Source organism: Corvus moneduloides, chromosome 6 (genome assembly GCF_009650955.1).
Source record: "Corvus moneduloides isolate bCorMon1 chromosome 6, bCorMon1.pri, whole genome shotgun sequence".
NCBI lineage: Eukaryota > Metazoa > Chordata > Aves > Passeriformes > Corvidae > Corvus > Corvus moneduloides.
The window spans coordinates 1,012,047-1,027,398 of record NC_045481.1 but is presented as its reverse complement, the minus strand read 5'-3'; the positions used below and the strand labels follow the sequence as shown (position 1 = coordinate 1,027,398).

General features: G+C 54.3%; 1 protein-coding gene across 1 annotated transcript; it reads left to right on the top strand.

Moving 5' to 3' along the window:
* Nucleotides 1-600: 600 nt before the first annotated feature.
* MIS18BP1 (MIS18 binding protein 1) lies at nt 601-15,159 on the top strand. The gene is made up of 16 exons (XM_032112851.1): nt 601-2,036; nt 3,354-3,479; nt 3,735-4,246; nt 5,057-5,133; nt 5,748-5,878; nt 6,813-6,903; nt 7,114-7,277; nt 7,940-8,103; nt 8,571-8,676; nt 9,362-10,208; nt 11,048-11,217; nt 12,463-12,602; nt 13,104-13,252; nt 13,853-13,937; nt 14,490-14,532; nt 14,665-15,159. Exons 1-16 carry the CDS (start codon nt 821-823, stop codon nt 14,757-14,759), a joined length of 4,116 nt encoding a protein of 1,371 aa, XP_031968742.1. The 5' UTR covers nt 601-820; the 3' UTR covers nt 14,760-15,159.
* Nucleotides 15,160-15,352: the final 193 nt, after the last annotated feature.

The window sequence follows — 15,352 nt, the reverse complement described above, 5'->3', positions numbered from 1 at the left end:
TAGCAGGGAGAGCCGTACAGCTGGGTACACCTGTGATTTATCATGTATACTTTAGTTATTATTCAAGTAACTCCCCCTGTTTCCCACTTAAACGACAAACCCCTACTACAGAATCTTTCAGCCAGAACAGACCAGAGCCTGCCCAGGCCCATAGCCCTAATTAAATCCGCTTTTTATCACTTAATAGCGTGGATTAATCGCTGTTTTCACAGCCCTGCACACCCACTCGGGCCAGGACGCTGCTCAGCCGTGCCCGGCCCCTCGCACCTCTCGTTATTCACCTGCGGCGGCCCCTGCCCGTCCGGCCGCGCTCGGGGCTGAGGGCAGCCGGGCTGTGCCACCGCCCGGCCCCGCTCCGTCCCTCCCGCGATCCGACCTCCGCCTCCCACCCGCCTGCGGCTCCGGGAAAGCTCCACGAGGCGCACCGCGGGCTCTTGGTGAATTCCAGACATCCCCGCGAAGCCCCTCCTCGCTTCAGGCCGGCTCCGCCTCAGGCCGGCTCCGCGCCGGCCCCGCCCCGCCCCGGCCCCGCCTCAGCGCCAACGGCCGCGGAGCCCGCCCACGGGCGGACCGAACCACCGCGCCGAGGAGACGGGAGGGGAGCTCGGGCGGAGCTGCGGCATGCTGCCGCCTGTCTCAATGCCGTCCCGCCACGGCTTTATTTCCCTACACCCCCCGCACCGTCGAGTGATGGTCGCGGCCTGAAGCTGCGCTCTCTTCCGCCAATCGGCGGGCGCGGCGGCTGCGCTCGAATCTGCGCGCGGAGGGGAGCGGGGCCGGCCCAGGAGCGCCGCCGGAGCAGCGGGGCCGATCCGCAGCCATGAGGGGACCGGGACCCACCCAGGACTGTCGCGGGGGAGCCTACGACATCATCACGACCCCCAGCCGCCTCCCCCCCTGGGGAGGGCCGCCGCTCCGCTCGGTGTCCCTCAGCAGCATACCCGGGGGGACTCTCACCCCGCTGAAGCAGCTCCTGTGGGGTCAGGGCAGCGTCGTAGCCGGGGACAGCCACGCGTCGGGCCCGCAGCTCGCGGGGCCGGAGCGCCGGGCTGGCCCCGACGCCCGGCCTGGGCCTGGCCTCGACACCCGGCCCGGCACCGTCGGTGAGCAGTGGCCAAAGCAGCGCGATGGCCCCGGCACCCGGCCCAGCACCGTCGGTAAGCAGTGGCCGAACCAGCGCGATGGCCACGGCACCCGGCCCAGCACCGTCGCTGAGCAGTGGCCGAACCACCAGAATGGCTCCGACACCCGACCTAGGCCTGTCCCCGACACCCGGCCCGGCCCCGTCTCTGAGCAGTGGCCGAACCAGCGGGATGGCCCCGGCACCCGGCCCGGGCCTGTCCCCGACACTCGGCCCGGAACTGTCGGTGATCAGTGGCCGAACCAGCGGGATGGCCCCGACACCCGGCCCGGCACCGTCGCTGAGCAGTGGCCAAACCAGCGGGATGGCCCCGACACCCGGCCCGGCACCGTCGCTGAGCAGTGGCCAAAGCAGCGGGATGGCCCCGACGCCCGGCCCGGCACCGTCGCCGAGCGGCGGCCGAACCACCAGAATGGCTCCGACACCCGGCCCGGGCTTGTCCCCGACACTCGGCCCAGAACCGTCGGTGATCAGTGGCCGAACCAGCGGGATGGCTCCGACACCCGGCCCGGGCCTGTCCCCGACACTCGGCCCAGAACCGTCGGTGATCAGTGGCCGAACCAGCGGGATGGCTCCGACACCCGGCCCGGGCCTGTCCCTGATAGCCGGCCCGGTACCGTCGCTGAGCAGTGGCCGAACCACCAGAATGGCTCCGACACCCGGCCCGGGCCTGTCCCCGACACCCGGCCCGGCCCCGTCGCCGAGCGGCTGCCCAAGCGCCCCGCTCCGGAGCCGCCCGGGCAGGAGTCGCCGGCCAAGATCTTCCAGCGGATGAAGGCGCGGGCGGAGCAGCAGCGCAGGGCCGCCACCGACCTGATCCTGAGCCCCGGGGCCGGGCAGCGCTGGCCCGGCACGGCCCAGGCGGCGGCGGGGAGCAGCGCCCAGCCGGGACGAGGTGAGTTCCACAGGTCCTCAGTGACTCCAAGAGAATGGTTTGTTTGCCTTCAGAATACCTGGAATAAAAAGCACAGAGCTGTAAATCTGAGTTTAGTTCATGGAACTCTCAGGTATCATGTGCTGCAGTAGGTGACATCCCTGATTTTCACATTCCCCTAAACTTTTTAATCCTTTGCTTACACCAGGCCATAATCCCAAATGACAGGAATTATTAACAGTTCCTTTTCCCCAGGTGTTCTGATTATTTGGAACACACTGGAGTCACCTGTTGATAGTAAGGAGCTCTTAATGCTATTGCCAGTTGCCCTTAATCCTTCCTCCTTGGAAAGCCCATGGAGAGCACAAAGCTCCCTGACACCAACACCCACCAGTCCAGAGCCTGGTCACCCTTGGGAAGCAATGATTGTTCCACAGCTTCCCTGGGAGAGCCGTCTCAGGTGTGATCATTTTCCCTCTGTGTCCTACTCATGGCTCTTTCAGGATCTGGAAAAGCAGCCAGAGAGAGCACTTTGGTGGGTGTAAAAAGTACTGGCACCAGCACTGGTTGCCTCCAGATGGCTGGGATTAAAAAAAATGTCGGATGGTGAAGTTTTTTAGTGCTGAAATGTCTGTAGCATTGCTGATGTCTCTCCCCTGCTCTATATTGTAGACGATTCCCTCCCTTTGGTTTTTCTCCCTCTCTGCCTCAGTCTGGTTCTAATTGTTCCCTCTGTTGTGTTCATGACTGGGCTTGACCCATGCAACGTCTTCAAAACCACTTTGTAATTAAAACATCTAAACAAATTACTGTAACTATTCCATACAGCCTGTGCAGAGAAGAGAAAGGTTCATGGAAAACTTGTTTGGGGTTTGAAATCCCACTGGGGCATTTTTCTGAGCACTCCCTGATGGCTTTTCCAAGACACCTTTAATGTTTTTATCCATGATGTGGTGAGATCCAGCGCACTCTCAGCAGGTTTGCAGCTGACACAGAGTTGGACGTGACCCTTTTCTACAGTGAGGGTGGGCAGCCCTGGCACAGGGTGCCCAGAGCAGCTGGGGCTGCCCCTGGATCCCTGGCAGTGCCCAAGGCCAGGCTGGACATTGGGGCTGGGAGCAGCCTGGGACAGTGGGAGGTGTCCCTGCCCATGGCAGGGGTGGGATGGGATGGGATTTAAGGTCCCTTCCAACACCCAAACCTTTCTGGGATTCTGTGGGGTTTTTTTAATAAAAAGCATATTAAAAAATCATTTCCCCCCTCCCCCCCCCCATGAAAATGTTTTTCTTCCCCAAACTGAAGGAGGGCTTTGGGGGTTTTTGTCTGGTTATTTTCCAGAGTCAGCTTGGCCTCAGGTTCCTGGGATCGAACCCCTGGCAGTGCTCCCTGCAGAGCCTCCCGTGCTGGAAACCCCCCAGAAGTTCTTCCTGCGGGTGAAGTGGCAACTGCAGCAGCAGCACAAAGGTATTGGGGTTGCTCTGGAGAACACAGACTCCCTGCAGTCAGAGAACCATGAATCCCTGAGCTTGGGAAAGCCCTCTGAGACCATCAAGCCCAACTGGTCCCCCAGCATGGCCAAGGCCACCACTGACTCCTGTCCCCAAGTGCCACATCCACATGGCTTTAAATCCCTCTTGGCATGGAACAGGCAGCCTGTTCCTATGCTTAAATATCACTAATTTCTTTGTTATTCCTTTTTCTTTTTCTTTAAATGGGCAGCTACACCACCTTCAACCCCAACCCAGCAGAATATTCTTCCCTCCATAACTACAGAGCAGCCTTTAGCCAAACCTGCTGGTGCTGAGCAGCCAGGGAATGAGCCTGCAGAGGATGTGGACTCCGATAAGGATGATGTGGATGTTTTCCTCGTGGAATCTATAGAAGTAGATGCTGATGGAGAAATGTCTCAGAATACAGTGACCAGTCCTGTGCAAATAAACTCCACCCCGTGGGAAAATGGGGATCAGGTAAAAGGAAGGTGTGGAAATGGAGAAGCAAAATGTACAGAGCTTCATGAAGACAGAAGAGAGTTGCAGCCCAGTAAAAAGCCAGCAGCTCCAGCAGGGGAAGAGGCACCAGTGACTAATCCTGAAAAGCCCTCTCAGTACTTCTGTAGCATCATGCTTTCCTCTCCAGTCCACATTCCAAGGAGGCAGAACCTGACAAAAGACCTCAAGGTCCCTTTGGATAAACCTCCTTCTGATCAACCTGCTGGCAAAGCACACAAAGAGGTGGGAGAAATTAATCCTTTAGGGAAAATGAGAAATTCCTCTGGGCTGCATGTAGCTCAGAGTTATTCCTGTTCTTGTCAAAAGCAACGAACACTCAGAAGAGAATAAACTGTTACTTCATTAGATTTTACCAGTAAATTCTCCCATCCAACGGGTTTCTTTTTTTCCATACTCCTAGATGATGACAAATGTTCAGGGTTTGGGCTTTTTTGTGTAAAAGAAGCACTTTTGTTTTAGTGTGCACAAGCCATGGTTGGGCTTCAGGGGTTCCATGTGTTGGTGTGATCATGAGCACTGCCTGCTCAAATCCAGGGAGGAGACACCTTTCCTAGCTGGGCATGAATCCATCCAGGAGTGTGCTCTGCTGATGGGGAAGGGAAAGGCTTGGCTCTCCTATGGAACATCCAGACTCCTGTTCCATTAAACTGGACCAGAATCTCTTCCTGGGAGAGCAGTGTGCAGCTTGCAGTATTCCTCCCTTTCTGAGTGAATCCTGGGAAAGCAGTGCTGCGTCCCTGGGGTTCCCTAGGAACCTGCCCAAGGTTTCCCTTGTTCCCTGGAGAAATCTGGGATTGCAGGTGACTTGTTCTGTTGTCCCTCACTGTGACCAAGAGTGTTTGATGTGTTTCCTTTATTAAAACAAATTACCTTCAGGACTGAGCCAAGGATCAGATATCCTCTAATATTCCAGATTTGTAGCTCAGAAGATGCTGAGAGAGATGATTTTGTTGTTGGATCTGATCAATGAGGAGGTGCTGGCTAATAAATGCTTCTAAATGATTTCTTTTCTTTTTTTCTTTTCTGGAGCAGAAGAACATCTGCCTGAGCAGCTGGAGGATTAAGGTGCTGACTGGAAACACGGCAATCTGTGTGGAAGGGAAAAGGAAGTAAGAACCAGTTTATTATTTAAATGCAAAGTAACCCATTGACACCAAACACCAGGTGATGGTGCAGAGCTTAAACTGCTTTATCAAGGAAGAGACAATTCCTTTGTGTGGGCAAGAGGGACAGAGCCAGCATCCAGGGAACTCCTGGTGAAATCATTTCAGAGTCCTGTCCTGAGATAATCAGAAAACTTCAGAGGAATAAATCAAATATCAAATAGCTCTGGACAGTTTGGGTTGGGAGGGACCTTAAATCCCACCCAGTGCCACCCTGGCCGTGGCAGGGACACCTCCCAGTGTCCCAGGCTGCTCCCAGCCCCATCCGAGCTGCACAGCAGGCTGGGCTGCAGTGATGAGCTGGCTTCAGTGCAGCTGATGTCGCATGAGTGACAACTGCAGCAGTGACACGTTCAGTTTGTCCCCTGCCCCAGTGTCAGGTGAGGCAGAGCTGGGTCAGTTCCAGGCTAAGAGAGGAAAACCGAGCACAGAGCGCATCCTGCCAGCACCTGTATCCCTCAGAAAACATGGATCACACCACTCCCTCGTGGAGTGTCAGCATTCCAGACTGGAATCCCTTCTGGAAGTGATGTTTGTGGTTGCTGTTGTGTCTTTGCCAGGGACATGAAGCAGCTGCTCTGGCACAGCAGTGCCATCACGGAGCGCGTCACACACAACCAGGTGAAAACCTCCTCGGGCGGTGTCTACCTGCTGCAGGGCAAAATAGACTCAGCTGCCATGAGGAAGGAAGGTGAGCTGCTGCTTCTGAATGCCTTACAAATTACAAACTGCTTCAGCTTGCTTTGGATCATGTGGGATTTGTAAGGAAATGGGGTTTGCATGCAGATGTAAATACAGGCTTTATTCTCCTTGCTCCGTGTGCTCCTCTGGCACGTTCGCTGGGAATGTGCTTGCCAGTGCTCACAGGCAGCTCTGAGGACACAAAGATATTCTGTGGCATAGGTGGAATAAATACTTGGAACCATGGAATATCCTGAGCTGGAAGGGACCCACAGGGATCACCCAGCCCAGCTCCTGTCCCTGCCCAGACCCCCCAACAACCCCACCCTGGGCATCCCTGGCAGCGCTGTCCAAACGCTCCTGGAGCTCTGGCAGCCTCGGGGCCGTGCCCATTCCCTGGGGAGCCTGGGCAGTGCCCAGCACCCTCTGGGGGAAGAGCCTTTCCCTGAGATCCAGCCTGAGCCCCCACCCCCTTCCAGCTCCAGCCATTCCCTCAGCTTTACTTCCCCTGACACAGGTGTGCCCCGGGTGTGTTACAGTTTTTTACCCAACACACCTTCACTGTTGGCTCCTTCAGGCCCAAAGATGTGTCTGTGCCTTCAGTGTTTCCTTCTCACTTGCAGCACTGGGATCCCTGCTGATAAATACCTGATCTGGCTGCTCTCTGACTTGAAGATTTTATTAGTTCTTTTGCTAAGAACTTATGCTTGTTTTTATTTTAATATTCTGAGAAGGAAAAGCGGCAGCATAAGGCTTGTGAGCAGAGTGGCTCAAGTGCTGCAGAGGTTTCCTGAGCCTAAGAGTGACTGGGCTGTGCTGGATGGAATTGCCTGGGTCAGTTCCTCTGATGTTCGGATTTAAGAGGCTCTGGTGGGGTTCTTTTGTCCCCTGAGTGAGTGACAGCCCTGCTGAGCTGCTGTTAATGCCACCTGTGCTCCCCTCAGGGTTCCCCTACCGCTTCATCAAGCAATTCACCTTCGGTTTCTCCAGAAAGTGGAAGGAGTACGTGGAGGAGTTTCTTGAGGAAAGGAGGAGGTAACTTCTTTGGAGATTCTCTTTCATTGCAGTGTTCTAAGTGTTCATTGAGACTTTGCTTTCCAAGGCTGTTACACCAGAGGAGTGTGAAATGTTTTAGATGTGGCCATGAAGCCACTGGGCTCCTGCCCACCAGGGCTTCACTTCCACACTGTTTGTTAGCAAACAGCTTCCTCAGATGGTTATTATTTCTTGTCTCAAAACCATCAGGAAGGAACGAAATCAAGGCAGTGGTGTGGAAGAAAATGAAGAGAATGACTCAGTGGGGGGAACTGATGTGTTGGAAACCACAGAGGGCTCAGTGAACGATGCAAAGAAACCTGCAGTGAGGAACTCCACCTATGAAGTATCGCCAGGGGATCATGAGAACATCTGTGAGTATTTAACAATCCCATCCTTTGGAAAACACACCTGGGGGTGGCTGGAATGGGTCAGGGAAAGGTTCATGATGTTGGTTGTGTTTCCAGGAAATGGCTGTAAAGCCACAGCCTCTTGAGCCCCTGGTTTGGCTCAGCCTTGGAGCACAGTCCCTGCCTTGCCATGGGCACTGACAGCTTTGGGGTTTAACTCTGCCTTTTTCTGGGATCTTTGTCCAATGGGCCTTTCCCAAACCCCACTGTGCTGTTTGTTACCGCTGTAATCAGATTTCCTTGCTCACACTATAAAAGCTTTTATGTTTTTCTCTCATTAATCCCATTTATTTTTCACTCTCATTTGTCTCAGTGAGCAGCTGTTCCATGTGACAACTTTTCTTTATCATTCTCCCTCCTCAAATGACTTTCACAGTACTTATAACCTTCTGAACAAAGTAAAAGTTCCCCACAGTAAATCTTATAATTTGGGAAGATTCTTGCTTCAGTCCTGTTATTTCTGTCACAATGCTTTGAAAAGAACAACTTTGGGTACATTTTACATTTCCCTTGTAGTCCAGTTTAAACACAACATCGTCCCTCTGCTTGTGAAATCTGCCAAACTGAATTTTCCATGCAACATTTGGGACAAAACTCTTCTTTGTTTGGGTTTTTCCCCCTTGCAGTCATAACACCAAAGCGCAGCTCCAGGAATGACTCGAGCAGGGTCTACACTCGCAGCGGGCGCCTCATCAAACCCCCCCTGAACTTCTGGTGTGGGCAGAGGGAGTTTGTGGATCAGAACCTGAACGTCACCATAGAAAATGGGGGAGTGGATTATCTGAGCCTGGTAAGATCCTCTGCACGGGGGTTCTCGAGTGTGGCTTAAATAGAGTTACTGAGCTCAGCCACAGGGGAACAGAACGGGTGCAGCTCTTAGAGGTACCTGGAGAGGAAGGAAGTCTTGGAAATGTGATCAAAATATTGGAAAAACACACCAAAAAGTAGTCTCATGTCCATGTTGTCATATAATCATGGTTTGTAAATTTGACATAATGGGGAATTGTTTCTGGGGAAAAAAATTGGGGTTTTTTTTGAAAGATGATTGTATCAGACAGGAATTTGGTGAGGTCCCACCTGAAATGCTGGGGTCAGTTCTGGGCCTTTGACTGCAAGAGAGACACTGAGGGGCTGGAGCATGCCCAGGGAAGGGAACAGAGCTGGGGAAGGGGCTGGAGCACCAGGAGCAGCTGGGGGGCCTCAGCCTGGAGAAAAGGAGATTAAATTAGTTTTAGAGTCAATTGTTTTATTTTGAAGATGTTTAGTAGTGAAAAACCCAAAAGAAAGACCAGTTCCATCTCCAAGGATAAACCAAAGGAAGACATGAAGACAACAGAGGAAATGCCAAAAAGCCAAAGTAAAGGTAAAAACTAATTTGTTTTTTTCTATTTTCAAGTTATTGATGGAACCAGTGGGATTGTGAGCTGGATGCTGGAACAGTAGGGTGGGGTCTGTTAATGCAAAGAAATTACTGAAATATTTTAATGATCAACTGCTTTTTCTCTGAAGAATCATCAGAGTAGCATTCATGTGGAGTTTCACAGCTCCAAACAAGAACTGTGCTTGTAAATCACTTCGTTAATTACGTAATGGGAACGCACAGATCTCATTCTGGAAACTGAAATGAAGGGACTGGGATTTTTTGGAGTTCACCAGTCCAGTGAGCTGGGCCCTGGCTTTGCTTTTTAACTTGGATGAAAGAAATGAAATGTTGACCCCAAAAAAAAAAAAAATCTATTAACAGAGTTTTTAATAAAAATTTGGTTTTAGTAGGATTTGAGCAGTGATAGAAGCCTGAAAAGAATGCGCAATATAAAGCAGAAGTTTCTCTCTTAAAGCAGCTGCAATGTTTCCTGCAGAAAAGCTCTCTGGAGCACGAGCAGAGCTTTGGGGATGTGCCTGCTCAGTCAGTAGAGTTACGGAGAGCCCTTGAGAGCAGCTCTGAGTTTGTAGTTGTGGCAGGTAAAGCTCTGGCAGGGGGTTGCAGATCCCTGTGCTGCACACACAGCCAGGACCCACCCTGCACCCCCTGGCACCGTCTCTTGCAGGGAAGAGCAGGGAGAGAGGAGCCACTGCCGCACGAGACTCCTCATCTGCCGGCAGCAGGAGGGGCCGGCGCTTCCTTTCGGACGAGGATGAAAGTGATCCTGGAATCAGGGGCGCAAAAACGAGATCCCAGCTCCCTGCCAAAGTGCTGAACAAACACAGCAGCAGAACCCCAGGGACAGCAAAGGAGAGAGCAGCAGGCTCTGGAGGACTGAGCATGTACGAGCAGGGCTACAGGAACTCCCTGAGGTCAGCCAAGCGGCCTCTCCCGGGAAAGGAGAGGGTTCTCCTCACCCAGGAGCCCTCAGACAAGGATGAGGGGGAGCAGTCCAGTGAGGAGACCCCACTGCTGATCAAGAGGAAAAAGAAATCTATATTAAAACCAGAGTCTCAAAACTGGAAGCCTTGCTCTGGCTCTAAAAGTTGCCAGGGTGATGCAAACAAGTCCTGTGGCCAAAGGGCAGGAAAGCGCTCCCGGGATGTGCTGCTGAGGCTGAGCGGGCCCGAGTCCAGTGACGAGTCTGAGCTCCCTCCTGCAGGGAAAACATCTTCTGCTGAGTCCAGTCCCCGTCTGCCTGCTCAGGCCACGAGGGCACACAGCAGAACCAACCCTCGCAGGTGCTGGCTCGATTCCGACACCGAGCCCAAGGCTGGGAAAGAGGAATTTCACAGGAAGGACAGGAATGCCAGAGTATCCCGGATAAAAACAAGCGATGGAGGCTCCAGCGGTGCCAAGGCTTCAGCAGAGAAACTGAGAGAGCGTGAGAGGGCAAAGGGAAAGGAATCTCTGGAACTTTTTCCAAGGGCAGCTGATGGTTGGTCTGAGAAGGAATTACAGAAGCTTCACAGGTAAGGGCTCCTTCTGTGTTCAGAGGGAAAAGTTTCCCTCAGGCATCGGGAGGGGTTGGATGATCTGGATTGGGGTTTTCAGATTCATGATTTGCCATGTTTCCTTTATGTTTTAATTAGAAATATTCCCTATTTAATTCGCTGGTTTTATTCCCTAATAATAATTAGAATTATTATTCCCTATTAATTTTCTTCACAAATGAAACATCAGCATACCATAGTAAAGGCCACAGCTGAGGGGGGAGCAGGTTCCCTCCTGAGATTGCAATCACTTGTTAAACATGTTGAGTTTCTGTGAGCAGGTTTGGTAAGGGGAGATTAACTGCAAGGATGTTTAATTAATCCATCGTCTAATTACTTAAACCACTGGGCAGTATTTAATAGAGGCTTTGAGTGTAAAATGGCCATGTTTGGGTTTAGCTCTTTTAGACCAGCGGGAGCTCAGGCCTGAGGGGACCTGCTGCAAGTGAGGAGGAGATTTGTCTTGTGACACATCTGTCAGCTTGAGGTGCTTGCATAAATTTGCCTGTTCTGAAGTGTCAGGAGAAGACACCACAGGATCCCAGAATGGTTTGGGTTGGAAGGGACCTTAAATCCCACCCAGTGCCACCCCTGCCCTGGACAGGGACACCTCCCACTGTCCCAGGCTGCTCCAGCCCCAATGTCCAGCCTGGCCTTGGGCACTGCCAGGGATCCAGGGGCAGCCACAGCTCTGAGCAACAAGAGGCCAGAGATAACAGAGCCTCACTCCACTGCCCAGAGTCCTTCCCAGGCGGGTTCCGGGGGCTGTGCCCACAGGTGCCCTGCCTGGTGACGCTGTGCCCGTGCTGTCCTGGCAGGGCCATCGTATCGTTCCCGAAGCACAGGAGCGGCTTTTGGCAGGAGGTGGCCATGGCTGTGGGGTCCCGCTCGGCTGAGGAATGCCAGGGGAAGTACCTGGAGGAGCAGCAGGGGAAAGGCTCCAAACAGCAGCCCAGGAAAGCCACATCGGGAAGATCTGAGCAGAAAGGTACCAGCATCCTGGTTCTGGGTGTTTTGTGGTTGGTAAATAATTTGAATTCAGACATGGAGGGGCTGGATCGTGTCCAGGGCAGGGAACGGAGCTGGGAAGGGGCTGGAGAGTTCCTGAGGGAACTGGAAAGGGGCTCAGGCTGGAGCAAAGGAGGCTCCGGGGGGACCTTGTGGCTCTGCACAAGTCCCTGACAGGAGGGGGCAGCCGGGGGGGTCGGGCTCTGCTGGCAGGGAACAGGGACAGGAGGAGAGGGAACGGCCTCAGGCTGGGCCAGGGCAGGCTCAGGGTGGACAGCAGCAGGAATTTCCCCATGGAAAGGGTGCTCAGGCCTTGGCAGGGGTTGCCCAGGGAGCTTTGGAGTGCCCATCGCTGGAGGGATTTCAGAGCCCTGTGGATGTGGCACTTGGGGACATGGGGCAGTGGTGGCCTGGGCAGTGCTGGGGAATGATTGGACTCAATGGTCTGGGAGGGCTTTTCCAACCTCACCAATTCTGGTTCCAGGAGATAAATCCACAAGGGCCCATCAGGGTGTGATACTGAGCCAGGTCACCTTCTGGTGTGTGGTGGAGGGTGCCATCAATGGCTGAGGTGACAAGAAGAGGAAGGTTCTTTGTAGAGTTTTCATGTTGTTGGCATGAGGGGAAGACTTCCACTGGCTTTACCCCCTCAGGGCAAAGAGCTCTTGACATCTCAGAGCCCAGCAGGTCATGAGCTCCTTGCAGAGCTCCTTCCAGATGGGGTTTGGATTCTTGGATGGTCAAGGGCAGCGTGGAGTCAGCACAGCCAGTCCCATTCCCTGGTGTTTGCCATCCCCGCGCTGCAGCTTCGCTGGGGGCTGGATTGGATTGAGGTTTGCCGAGGACACAAGTTGAGCTGGGTGTTCCCTGGCTCTGGGACGGATAAAGTGTTTGAGCAGCAGATTCTTGGAGCCTTGATGCCTCCTGACACAGGGACACACCTTGGGTTTGCTCTCTGCAACGCAGATGTGAGCACAGTGCTGTCACAGTCACAACGAACCTGAGGTGTGACCCTGCGGGGGCTGTGTGGGGCTCTGCAGTGACCCCCCCCAAAGATGGAGTGGGGAATTCCTTTGGAAAGCAAAAACTGTGAGAACTCAAAAGGATCCTAAAGAAGCTGTAAGAGATTTCCCCGGAGGACTGACTGGGCTGTAGCACTGGCTGCAGGCAGTGAATTTTAACCCCATAGCTGCTGTCTCAGGCAATTCCTGTTTGGATCCTACAGATAAGAAGGAGGCAGTGATCACTGCCAAGGTGGGCACCCTCAAACGGAAGCAGCAGATGAGGGAGTTCCTGGAGCAGCTGCCCAAGGACAACCACGACGACGTCTTCACCACAACGCCCTTCCAGAGCAGGAGGGTCCAGGTAAACCTGGGACAATAAACCTGCGGGAGTGCTCTCCTGCTGGGTGTGCCAGGGCTGCTCCAGTTCCACCAATAAAATTCTGTGGATCTGTGAGAAGAGGCTTCTGTCCTTCATGTGCTGTAGCAGCTCTTGGCTTGTGCCAGTGAAAGGTTGGGCAGGGTGGGAGGAGCCTCTGCCGTGGTGACAGCACTCCCTAAGTAATCATCCTTCTGAGCAGTCCTGGGCAGCCTGGAGCTTGGGATTGTAACCAGAAATGAGTTTTTGGGTGTGTGGCAGCACCAAAACCCCTCAGCCAAGTGCTGGGCAGGGTCTGGAGGAGCGCTCAGAGCGAGGTGGAGCCACGTGGGCCTGTCCAGTTCTGGGCACAGGGCTGGGGCTGTGCCTCTGCACGGACAGGGGGAGGCAGATCCAGGGCAGGGAGGAATGGAGGGACTGCTCAGAGAGGGGGAGCAAGAGGCACCCCGGGCTCAGGTGACTGATGGCTCTGAGGTGGCTCTGCAGCTGCCAGCGCTCCAAGGGAGCTGGGATGAGGATGCCGAGGATTTCAGCCTTCCAGAGTTCCCGCTCACCCCCGCCTCAGGCCTCTTTCCCCCTGTGAAAACCCCGCAGTGTGACCACATCAGCCCGGGAATGCTGGTCCCCATCAACAGGTAGGAGCTCCTCCAACCCTCTGCCAGCCTTGGCATTGCCCCAAGATCCCTTTGTGTCTCTGAGAATGGTGGCTCTGTGGCTCTTGGAGCTGGGACAGCAGCTCGCTTCCAGCCTCTCCTGCAGCCGTGGTTTGGTTGGGGAAAGCTCTTCCCACACCCACCGTGTGCTGCTGGAGCTGCTCAGCTCCGTGTGGGCAGCGCAGCCAACGCCAGCAGCTCCTGCTCCCGGCCCTGGGAACGGCCCTGCCTTGGCCTTCAGCCCCAGCAGAGCCTTCAGTCCTGCCCTGTTCACCCAGGGCTTCAGGCTCTGCTCAGAAAACTGGAACCCTCTGGCACCCTGGCGTTGGTGGGGTTGTGCCTGCTGGGCAGGACTGGCCCTGGGCAGGGGCCGAGGCTCTGTGCCATCCCTGCAGTGGCAGCTGGAGCCCATGGCCCAGCCCCGCTCCCCGTGCAGCTGCCGTGTTTAATTGCCCAACACCCCTTCCTCCTGGCCCTGCTCATTCCCTGTGGGAGCTGGAGCTGTGTGGGGTCCGTGGCTGCATCCAGAGGGTCCCATGGCAGCATTCCAGCCCCGCTGACTGGTGCTCCGTTGTATCCCAGGAATGCCTATGACCGGCATGTGTTCCGCATGCAGAAGAACACGCAGGGCAGCAGAGGCACCTGGGACAAGGTCAAGAAGAAGTCGGTAATGCTGCTCTCCTTGGATGCTGCCCACTTGCACCTGAGCCAGGCACAGCTTGGCCAGAGGAGACAGAATCCCGGGATCAGAGCCCCTGTGTGCCTGGGATGGAAAACAGGAACCCTCCCTGGGCTTGGTATCTGCTGCCATGGAGAGAAGTTCCTTCATTGGAAGGGGGAGCTCTTTAATGTCAGGATTTGTAATTCCATGACCTTTAGGTTCCCGTTAAAGTCTTCTGAATGGTGGGAAAAGGAACAGTAATCACAGAGCCATAGAATATCCTGAGGTCCCCATAGGGCCCACAAGGATCATCCAGTCCAACTCCCAATAAGGACCATAACAACGGTGACCTTGTGTCCCAGTGCCTGAATTTAGGTATCCATTCCTCCACGCTCCCAGGCTCTGTGGTTCCTCTGGCTTTGCCATAAAACCCTGTGATCCTGGGAGCAGAAATACAGCTTGTGCCTGTGCTCAGGGAAAGCAGTTGTGGAAATTCTGGGAAATGGGGACCCTGACCCGGTGCTGGCCCTGGCTGAGCCTCTCTCCTCCCTCCCTCAGGCTGGAGCTGCGTTCGGGACGCCGGCTTCCCGCAGAATCAAGAGTGAGTATTCCCAGCTCCTTCCCTTCCCTCACCATCGCCACCAGCTGTGTCCCATCAGCCCTTTGCTCTCTGAACCTTCTCTGCCCCCTTTTCCCACTGGGGCCCCCCTGCTAATCCCTGGTTTTATTGCAGGAGTGATCCCAGCCCCGGTGCTGGGGAAGCTCTTCACAGCTGAGACTCCGGACTCATCCAACGAGGAGCAGGAGGATTCCTACTTTTCCATGTGATGGACTTTGTGGCTGTGTTGTTCAGCACTTACTTGCCCCTCGGGGAGGGAATGCTGGAATGATGAGCTCAGTTCGGGAAAGCCGCCCCACCCTGGTTTTATGTGTTTTAACCCCGTTCCCCCCTGCCAGCAGTGCTTGGCTGTCCCACGTGTCAGAGTGGCACCTCCTTGTCCAGGCACCTCTCCTCCGTGTCCTGTTCCTCCTGGGAAGGAGAAATTACATGGACACCAATCACTGCCAAGTTTTCATTCATTTTAAGCTAAAATATCTTTTGGGACGTGGCTGTAAAATAAATTCGGGTGCGGTCTGGAAGGAACTGCAACTGCTTTTTAATTTGTTCTAGGGAGAACTTGGATTTTTACATTTCTTTAATGTAATAAACAACGATGAGCTTTTTTTACTCACAGATTACTCAGCGTTGTTGTGGGGCAGCAGAATCCAGGAGCTGTCCAGCTTGGAATGGGGCCTGCAAGGCTTCATCCTCTTGGTTTGGAATCATGGAATGGTTTGGATGGGAAAGGACCTTAAATCCCAGCCAGTGCCACCCCTGCCATGGCAGGGACACCTCCCACTGTGCCAGGCTGCTCCCAGCC

What these genes read in the sequence shown, in the direction of transcription:
- MIS18BP1 (XM_032112851.1), top strand. Translation starts at nt 821, where the DNA reads ATGAGGGGACCGGGACCCACCCAGGACTGTCGCGGGGGAGCCTACGAC. An exon ending in ACTGCAGCAGCAGCACAAAG is followed by an intron (nt 3,480 to 3,734) that starts GTATTGGGGTTG and finishes TTAAATGGGCAG; the next exon opens with CTACACCACCTTCAACCCCA. An exon ending in AGCTGCCATGAGGAAGGAAG is followed by an intron (nt 5,879 to 6,812) that starts GTGAGCTGCTGC and finishes TGCTCCCCTCAG; the next exon opens with GGTTCCCCTACCGCTTCATC.